General features: G+C 43.9%; 1 protein-coding gene across 1 annotated transcript in view; it reads right to left on the reverse strand.

Annotated features, from left to right (window-relative positions):
• Positions 1–350: 350 nt before the first annotated feature.
• Hsd17b3 (hydroxysteroid 17-beta dehydrogenase 3) overlaps positions 351–10,596 on the reverse strand; it is a 54,963-nt gene continuing 44,717 nt past the window's right edge. Inside the window, exons 7-11 of the mRNA XM_004643827.2 lie at positions 8,157–8,191; positions 7,004–7,085; positions 6,195–6,260; positions 4,197–4,346; positions 351–569 (exon numbers count right to left, since the gene is read on the reverse strand). Coding sequence (XP_004643884.1) covers positions 483–569; positions 4,197–4,346; positions 6,195–6,260; positions 7,004–7,085; positions 8,157–8,191 — 420 coding nt within the window. The 3' untranslated portion in view covers positions 351–482. The remainder of the gene's footprint in view (positions 570–4,196; positions 4,347–6,194; positions 6,261–7,003; positions 7,086–8,156; positions 8,192–10,596) is intronic.

Consider the following 10,596-nt stretch of genomic DNA (forward strand, 5'->3'; position numbering starts at 1 on the left):
ATAGGATATCATGTCTGCATCTTGTACAGCAATTAACCACTGGGAGGAATGTATGCAATGTATTAATTATTGAAACTGTCCTACCAATTTGATATGAAACTGTCTCATTGCTATTTGTTTATCAATAAAATTATGGGAAAAAAAAAGAATTCTGCTCACCACATTTATTTAATAAGCTCCCAACAGAAATCCTTCCAGGGTTTCCCACAGATGCCCTCTTCTCACATGTGGAACCCTAAAATCCACTGCACAACATGTTTGCACACCACAGCTTTCCCAAAAATCTCCAGACTTGAATAAAGGCACAAAAAAGTGTTCATTGTTTGTCCTATGTCTGTGACATTGGCCACCTCCAGCTTCAGTGAGATGAAGGGTTCGGTCAGCGCCTCTGGCCCTCATCAGCCCACGAAGAAGGCCAGCAAAAGAGATGATGCTGGGCCTCCAGTACATCACCCACGTTAGGTGACCTTGAGGGTCTTCCTTTAATTATCTCTGTAGCACTTCAGGAGGAGGCGTTGGAAGGTCTGACTGTAGAAGATCCAAGATGGGATCAGGTTCAGAAACTGTCCCTTTAACAGAAGAAAAGTTGAATGAAGAAATTGTAACCAAACACCTCAGTTTATGTTCACAGTCTTTAAGAATTATTAGTTAGTGAAGTCTCCAAATCATTCAGTGTACAGCTGCTGGAGCTGACGGACGTTGCGACCCTATCTCAGCTGGCCAGGCTTTCTCAGCACCAGCACAATCTTTTTAAGACTCCCCGTGGTCACCTTGGCAGAATCACCTCTAAAAAGAAAACTCCATCTGTGCTGTCTGCTCCCACTACCCCTTTCTTTCAAGGAACATGTGCTTTTCCTGCTGCTCCATTTCCCAGCTATCTTCATGCTCATTCTGCCAAGGTTCTGTTTAGACAAGATTCCAGGTCAGAATCAGAAAAATTTTCCATCCCCCAGCCCAATGAAGGATGGTGGGCCTAAGCCACTTAAGTGAATGCATGAATGAAAGTCATTCACAGAAGGATGTGAAATGCTAAAAAGTGCAAGATTCACTTTTACTAGGAAGGGAAGACTTAGATTCGGGCATGAAGTTCTAATGAAATGCATCTCAGGTTGTAGGCCCAGACCTGGAGTTCTAAAAGAGTCTGAGATCCTAGAAATCATCATTTCAACCACACCATGCTCTGGTTAAGCCAACACTCCTTAGTCTACCTGCTGTCTGTAGAACAGGATTTTGGCTAGAGGATTTGAGTTCCTCAGGGAGCTAGTCCTAATTCTTCAGGTAGCTCCAATCGTCTGAGATACTCTAAGGCAACGGACTGAAGATTGCTTCTGGGAACCATAGCTAAACTCTTCTCCCACTAGCTATGTCAACACGTCAACACAATTTCTTCCTCTAGAACTTTCTCCCAAGTAGTTTTTTTTTTTTTAATTTCGCAATAAAATCAAGGTTTTTATTGGTTTTTGTCTTGAACTAAATGTTTTGGCTTAGTGAGATCAGCCATAAAATATGAATGTGAATACAAATATAACCACAAATGTGCATATAAATATGAATTCCAGCCCCCTTTAAAATGCCATAAAAAAGGGGGCCGGGGAGATGGTTAGGGGCCAGGGAGATGGCTCAGTAGGATAACTGCTTGACTGGCAAACGCAAGGATCTGAGTTCAATCCCCGGTTTCGCCAAAAAAATAAATAAAATGCCATAAAAAGAATCCCTCTTTCCTTCTTGTTCTGTCCAACTCCATCAGAACCAAAACAATCATGAAGAAGGCAATCAGAAAGGCTGTGGAATCAGACAGAAGCACTATAGATCGAAATCTCAGCTTTACCATAGCCAGATGGGTGGCCTTCATCTGTCTGACTCAGCTCTCAGCTCCATTATTTTCTTGATTGTAAAGCAAGCCTATAAAATCTAACCTTGAGCTATTCTTAGAATAGTTAAGCAAGGAAGCACATATAAAGCCTCCACATACAACATGGACTCCATAGGCAGAAGCTCAATTCTTTCTCACTCCTACCCCCACAGCTCCTTTGGACAGAGAGGACAACATCATTATCTTGCCCCTTTGGAACAGAAAGGTTGCTGTTAGCCAGTTGATTTTATGTGATTATCCTTCCCTATAGATTCAATGATCTTTCTAAATCTTATCAAGTTCCAAATTGGTCTTAATGATTAACTAATTTTCCTTTCTATCTTACGTCACCATACACAAAAATGTTTTCTCTTAGCCTGTTTTTGGCATCTGTTTAACTGAAGCAATTAGAATTTGTTAGCTAAAAAATCAGGGAAAAGTGAAGAAAACATTCAACTCTTGACATGGTAGAATTTGAATATGGAGCAAAATTTAGCAATAAACTGGTAAGCCAGGCTATTTATTGTCTCAAAGACACATTTTCCAGATGTGACAGATTCCATTTAGGACCTCAACATCCTGGAGGACTAGGTCAGAGAGTTCTTTAGAAGGTAGAGATAACTACCCACATAGGAAGTAGCTATCCTTGGAGAAGGACAGATGGAGACACTGTGTACAGAAAGTCTCTACTTTTTCTGCATGAGAGAAGACAGGGTGTGGAAGGGAAAAAAGGAAGAGGTTGTTAGGAGGTATCCTCTGCAATGTGTGACCTCTGGACTTACCCTTGGGGTTGGAAGACCTAGGGAGGCAATAGGGAATCACGATGAGTATGTGTGACCCTGAAGACCAAGGAGAGGGTACACCTTCTTTTCTCCTGGGGTGCAACCACAGAAAGTTATCCAGCCTGGTGACACAGGTGTTGAGATGTGGTTTTCCCAGCTTCCCTCAGGTGTACACCAGCAACCATGGTAAAATGAGAGCCAGAGGGCCTCATGAACCACAGCTACAAGTGGGCAGCAGACTTGGACAGAGGATATCATAGAACATTGGGGGTCTGCAGCTCTCAGGAACCAGGGAGACCCTAGCCTGGAAGTCTATGGGGGAAGCTAAAGGGCAGGCTCAATACCCTGACCATCCATCGACATGCATTTTGGCCAGGTGAGCAGCCACCTGATGGATGAAGGTGAAGGACATCAGAGGACACACACATTAGGACGAGCACACATCATGGGAGGGACTCTTCCCCCCCGCCCCAGTCATCAGAGGGAGAGGGAGAGAAGAAACTCCTGGATACCCTGGACATTTTGTCCACATGACAAAGAGGGTACATTTCCTAGAAGTGACCACTGCACACTCTATTGGTTTTCTTGCAGAAAATAGTGATCTGGAGAAAGGCCAGATCTGAGAAGGAAAGCCAGGGATCTTATGCTCTTTCCGTATGTCCACTTTGTAGTGCACATGGAGTGGGCAGCACTGTACATTGGTGAGATTCTGCAGTAAAAGTAACAAGTGATTGTGGTAAGAAAGTCCAGTGTCTCTTCTCAAAGTCTTTACAAGCCTCTGGGGATGAGAGAGCAAACTGAATCAAGAAATAGATCTGACCAGCATCTATGGAAGGGGGACAGGAAGAGAGACTAAAAGTAATTCTTACAGTAGACAGGCTTCTGACACAGCAGAGACAGTTGGCGTGATAAGTACATGAAGAAGATCCATCTAAAGTTCTGGACATTGCACTGCATGGACATGTGTGTGTGAGTCCACGTTCTGTGTGATGCTCAGGTCTGCCCTGAGCACTCCAGGGTGGTAAGGGCTTCTCAGGCCACACACCCTTGGACCTTGTTTCCATACTCAGTGGAGTTCAGGGTATGCTTGCTCTTTCTTAAGGGCTCTTTCTCTATTCCTGGGAAGTGACACCATCTTGGGAATTCCTCCAAGAAAATCAACAAATTCTACAAAGCGAAGTGACTTTATCTTTTCTTTCCCTGCAAGGTTGATAAACATTTACTGGAGTGGAGAGTCAAGGAAGATGGCAGCCTCCATGTGGCAACTCTAGATGCCTTTGTATTTACCCAAGTGCTCCTGGGAGGCACTTTTCAATCTAAGGAGAGAAGAGGAGAGCCAAGGAGTGCATGGCTATCTGTGGGCCAAGTACTCTGCCCTCCAGCTTAGCCACATACTCCTTTACACTGGCTATCTTATGCCTGGGTAGCCTGTCCTTGTACTTCACATCTTTGTTGTTAGACAAAGCCACTGAGTGTTCCAAAACCAAGAAAGAGCTAGCAACCCTGTCAGGGGCTATCTACCCACCCTCCCCACTCTCTGCAGGAAAAGAAGTAATGATTACCAGGATTTCATGGGCAAGGGAACCACAGGCTTCATCTCCAGCCATGACGTAATTCAATGATTCTTTAACAAATCCATCAGCGCTTTTGATTGTCATGCTGGTATCTAGATGATTTGTCATTGAGGTTGAAACAGCAAATGGTGTCAGTACCTACAATGAAAAACACAGACCATGACACAGAAGGGATATGTCCCAGCAAAGACACTGAGAAACCAGCGGCCTTTTTATCATCCCTCTATCTACCTATACTTTTCTTCCTGTAAAAATGTGAAGGATCTTGTTGCCTAAAATGGAACTGAGGTGAGGATCAGAAAGTTTGATTTCTCAAGATGAAACCTTAACCACACAGAATCAGGGACTCTGAAACCCTGCCCAGCACACGGGTGACTGACACGAGCTCTACCAGGAAATACAAAGTGAGGACACTCAGAGATGAAGTTCCAACCAAAAGGGCATAATTAATTACAGCCCCAGTATTGCAAGGGATATACTTTTCCTAAAAATTATTCATATTTGTCTGAAATTCAAATTTAACTTCATGCTCTATACTTAACCCTATCTTAGAAGATTGCTCCTAGTTCATATAACCAAAAACGGAGCAATGAGTTCATGCCTTCTGCCAGTCACAGTGAGCATCTTGGTGGGACTGGCTCAGCAGGGCAGGAAAATCAACCAAGGCACAGTAACATGGCAGTTGCAATCACTCCCTATCTTGGTTACCTTCTGTCATGGCTAAGAAAAAATACTCCACACCCAAGGGTAAAATGTGGGAAGGTTTATTTGGTTGACAGTTTGTAGAGGTTTTGAGTCCGCCTTTGGCTGGTTACTAGACAGAGTAGCATGGCACACAATCATCACAGAAGAGAAGCAGCTCATGGCAAGCAGAAGGCAGCAAAGCAAGCTACAAGCCTTTTTCTGTTCTTTATTTTGGGACAGAACCTGGGATTAGAAGGTACCAAACCAATCAGTAGATTGTTTTATTTATCACTCACACTTAGTCCTAGCACCCCTAGCCCTAGCACAGTACTATGAATCAATCACACACTCTACTTTTAGCCACCTCTAAAAGGGCCTCAAGCTTTTGGGGACATCTAGACATAAGCCATAACACTTACTATGTGACTGAGAAAATGATGGCTTTGGCCAAATCCTTACCATTTATGCACACTTGGTTATTTGCCAAGCTGGTAGATTATAGTAACAACCACCTAAGATATTCTCACCTAGACATTTTCATTGAAACTCACTTTGTTCAGCAGTAACTTTAAAGATACACTTTTGAGTATGTCTTTTTAATTTTTAATAGCATGCCATAAAACTTCTCAGACAACAAAAACAAAACAACACAACACAACTCTTCTGTATAATGTTAATTCTGGATTCCAGAAACTGTGGAGCTCTTTGTGGCTGAACAAAGCACATATAAATCACTGATGCTCAGGACTCACTGTTCAGCCTACAGATGGCAGTGGTGACAAGCCAGGTCTGTTCAGGTGTAGCCAGGTGATCTCCATACAGGGAGCAACCCTTCTCTCACTGCCCAAGAACCAGAGTGTAGGGGTCACAGCCCTCTAGAGGAGACTCCTCCCCTAGTTCCAACACAGACCAAGTTCCCAGTTTTCTTTTGTTCCTTTCCTACAATTCCTCTCACATAAGCCCATCTTCTGTATTTGGGTCAGAGGGAAAAAGATAGCCAGACAAGATCCCAGTTTCTGTCTTGGGCCATCATTGCATAACAAGAGGGTCTGTGGCACTTCAGATCAACCATAATCTGTCTCTTTCCTCTCTCACAACGGGGGTGCTGAGAGTGAGGGCAGCAGAAACAATAGGATTATGCTGACTTCAGCTTCCAGAGCAGCATCACAAGAGCCCACAGATCACCACCAGCTTGTCTCTCTATTGGATGCACACATGCAACCAGTCCTGCGGGAGGCAGGGGCACAGGTCCGCATATGTCTCAAGGTCCCACCCCCAAGGACCCACATCTGTGCATCTCACCTGGATAATGATGCCTTTTTCTCTATATTCTGCTTGCAGAGCCTTGGAAAATGTGCGCACAAAAGCCTGGAGTGAGACAGAGAAATAGCTCAGGTCCTAGAGCTACCTGACTCAGATTGCAAAGGATACCACAAAGATGTGGTTGACTTAGAGGAGACATAGATCAGAGAACAGAATTTTGATTATGCAGGAGGGAGATATTCTGGAGTTCTATTGCTCAGCATGATGACTGGATATGGTATACTCTGAAGTTGCTAAGAGTGTAGATCTTAAATGCTCTCACAACGAAAAAAAAATTTTAAATGTGAGGTCAAGGGTATGATGATTATTAACTTGACGTAATCATTCCGCAATGTATTCATCTATCAAAACATCAGGATGTACCATAAATATGTATATATTTTATGTGTCAGTTATACCTTAATAAAGCTGGGTAGGGGATGAGAAAGTAAGGGAAAAGCAGCAGTTTGTCTCCATTCTCTAGTCTGGCAGAGAACCCTGGATCAGAAGAAATATAATCTTAAAATCAATACATGTCTACAGCCACTGCATGTGGCTTAGTCTACAAGAAAGCTCTTTCTTGTAAGGTACTGCTATCTCTAAGGCTGTTTTTATGTTGAGGTATAGAGAGGGGGGCATCAGATGGGCACTTTGTTCTAACTTGCATTCAGATCCTCCATTGGCTAGCTCTGTTTCATAAAACTGCCTCCAGGCCAGCCTATACATCAGCTGTCACTGTGGTCCAAAGGACAATGCTGCTCAGGAGAAACTAGAGAAAGAATGAAGAAACTCGATGGTTTATCACTCACCTTGGAAGCTGAGTACAAAGAGAACAGAGGCCAAGGACAGAGGGCTGCCCCTGAAGAAATGTTCAAGATGAGACCTTTTCCTCTAAAAAGCAAAGAAACAAAGATCCCATTGCTTTGCTGCCTGATTCCACCTTGGGCAGAAAGCCACCAAAGGGACTTGTGTACATCCTCACACGCTGGCTTCTCTAGGCACTCATGGTACTAAGTGCTTTGTGTCCACAAACGGTGGTGAAACTTCCTCTAAGTTCTCCAGGAGCACACCTCATAGTGATGTAGCTGGCAGGCATGTGACATTGAGGGTTTGTTACTGGGAATGGAGGTTCTGCTAGAACAAAGTTCTCCCCACCAGAACACAGACCCTGCTAGATCAAAAGTCTTGCTGCCAAAATCCAGATGGCCAACTCAGCTCAGGCAAGATACCAAGGGGGAGGGGGCTCCTGTTTTAAATAAGCTGCAAGTCCCTTAGGACACACAAAGATGACTACAGGAGGACAGATGTCCCCTTCTTAGGTGGAGTCTGATAACCCATTGGTTGCTCAAACAGACAAGCGCCCTGGGGCCTTCCTTGTCTTTTTGAAAGATAGTATCTTTAATCTTTCCCAGTTAGATGTTTGAAGGGAAGGGGAGGGGTGAGGAACTTCAAATGCAAAGCTAAGCAAGTCCTTTATTACTCTAGAGAAGCTAAAAACTACTAACCATTTGTTGTTAATGACAACCACCTGACTCCTACACTGGGCTTATAATAAGGTGGTACACATAAACATGGAATAAATGAAGAATCTGATCATTTGGGGTGTTCATTCTGACAAAGACTGAAATTCATAAAAAACACATGATCTTTGTCTCTGGCCAGCTTGCTTCTTTTATTCTTATGAGGTAATTTTTTGTAAACCAATATGTGCTGAAACTGCTCATTCCTTCTTCCTTCCAGTGTGTGTTACCCTTGACCTTCAAATACACGAATTTGTTTGAAGAGCTGTCTGGGCCCAGAACAGTATGTTTTCTCACCCTTAAGCTCCATGTACTTTCATTCTGGTTGTTATCACTGGTTAAGGCAGCAGCTGGATGGGCCATGCCCCCCAGCAGCCCCCTAGTTAGCTAACTGCCAGAGCAGAAGGCCATGTTGCACAAGACTATCAAAGAAAGATCTTACCTTGATTCCATGTGTCTCAGAACCAGCTGTGTCATCTGCAAGAGAAGGCCAAAATTAAGCCCTGACCCAGAGCCATGCAGCAGTGAGTGGTCTTGGGAGGACATAATGGAGGAAACTGCGGAAGGGCCAAGCCCTCCCAGATGACCTTGAAAGTTTTCAGCACTCATTAGAGGTCACTCTGGCAACCTGAAAGTGGGGAAGGAACCCCAGGAGGCAATCTAAACAGATAGCAAATTATTCAGAGGATTCTAGTTTCTTCCCCCTAAAGTCTCCTTGGCAAATAAGGCCATTGGGAAATTGTGGAAATTGGCTTAGGGCTGTGGGAAGAAGAGTGTGATTCCAAGATTCTTTCTACTTTGAACAACAGGCAAAAGCAGGTTGGCCAGCATATCCCTAATCTACCAGCTGGAACTGGGGCCAGCAAAAGACCTAATGGAGAATCTGCATGCATTTCAGACACATCTCTTCACCTCAACTGCAGCAGCATACTTAGCCCTCAGGAAGGCCTGAGACACAGCTCTGGGGTCATAACACATCCCTTGGAATTACAACCACATTGCAATATCCCATCCCTTCCAAACATGCCACCCCTGAGGGTGCTAGTTCTACAAGCTATTTTATTTATTCTATTTAGAGAGCTTTTCACCAAATTATCACAAGGCACACATTTTGGGAATTGAGAGAGGGCAGTTTCATGGACTGAAATGTGTCTAACACACACTGGACTGGAATCGGGCCCTGTCCTAGGAGCAGGTTTGAGATGGGAAGGGTTCAAATGGAAGAAAGAGGACAGCAGACACACTATACTCTTTTTCCCTGTGCTGTCCAGAGACCCTTTAGCAGCTTCTCATTACTCACTTCCACGACTGCTGTCATCCCTGTGCCTGGCTCCATACCCCCCAAGTCATGCTATTTCTGGGTTATTGCATGGGACTCTCTACAGGCCCCTGGTTAGCACCTGAAACCAGGGATTTGGAGGGAGGCAAAAGAAGGATGAGGGAATTGAGTATAATGTCCTGTCCCTGCCTCTCCAGCTCCCCTGGGGACATTCTCTGAGTCCTTTTGAGACACCAGCATGTCCTCAAAGTCTCCCACAGGAGCTCCTGAGCCTTGTAGAGTACATAGTCCCAGTTAGAGAGATGAGGCTGGATGGATGGTCCCTGTCTCAAAACCCCCCATGTTCAGTCTCATTGCACCTTCCAGTTGCCCTTGAGCTCACTCTCTCTTCTCTGCCCTTGACAGAGGACTCCACTATTTCCAGATGGCATCTTTGAAGTAATTAAGTGACACTAGTCATGTAGCCAACCAGCAAGGCGCATTGGGGCACAGCATATTTAGAAGCTGATCTTTCGCTTCTTTTCTTTGTTACTCAATATCTATCAACAAAACAATTTTTTTGACAAATCAAAGCATTTCTCTGTTAAAAGCATCAGAAGGTTGTCACATCCATTTGGGGAAACTATATGATCAAACAGCTCAAAACTAAAAGATCAATATGAAAGATTTTAGTGGTAAGTCTGCAGACAACAGTTGGACATATAAAACTTAAAATGACATCAGCTGGGAGCTTTAAAAAGCATAAAAAGAACGTGTTTACTCAATAATAATCAAGCAGGAAACTAAAATACCAGCCTGCTTGCAGAAAACAACCAGTGGTAAGGATAATTATTGTCGGCCCAACTTACCCCGCTGAAAATAATTTTTTGTTCTATCTAGCTTACATCATCCCCCCTGTGTTTCTATTGACAACAATCAGTCCTCCTCCATTACTAGTCTAGACTATTTAGATGAGTGAAACTGAGTTTCTCTGACTCTCTAACAATGGTTCCAGCTCCTTAGAATCAGGGCTCTCACTTTACTTAGCCCAGCAGCAACATTGCAGCTCTCAGAATAATCACAGGACTGCCATGCATAGCTGCGAACATTGTGAACTGAGCAGGGTGGTGTGCTGCGGAGTGAGTAATACATCATGTTAGAGATGGAGGGCTTGGTCCTCTCAAAGGAGAAGTATCATGTGCACCCAACAGTAGCCTCTACTAACCAAGTTTCGTGGCCCTTGGATGAATCCATTCTTAAGCGGCACTATTTTGTAAATTGTCTGTCCAAAAGGTTTGCCTTTTCCTTATTCATATGAAGGCCCAGCATAGGACAGCCTTGAAGTCACACTATGAATGATTGTTCAGCTAACCTCAAAGAACCTGAAATCTGATTGTATCTAAGACATAGTTGGGTCCAACACTCATGTAATAACTTCAGAAATTCAAGAGGGCTAGTTAACATGCCCAGTGCTGTCCAACGACTGTATTTAGTAACTGAGATGGCATCCGAATGCAGAGTTCCCATGGATCTGAGAGAGGCAAGACTCTCAGTGGATGCCTCAAATCAAGGACAGTACCAAGTTCTAAGGATCCTGTGCTCTCTCCTACTCAGACACACCTAT

Source organism: Octodon degus, unplaced genomic scaffold, assembly GCF_000260255.1.
Source record: "Octodon degus isolate 3935 unplaced genomic scaffold, OctDeg1.0 scaffold00184, whole genome shotgun sequence".
In the NCBI taxonomy this organism is placed as follows: Eukaryota; Metazoa; Chordata; class Mammalia; order Rodentia; family Octodontidae; genus Octodon; species Octodon degus.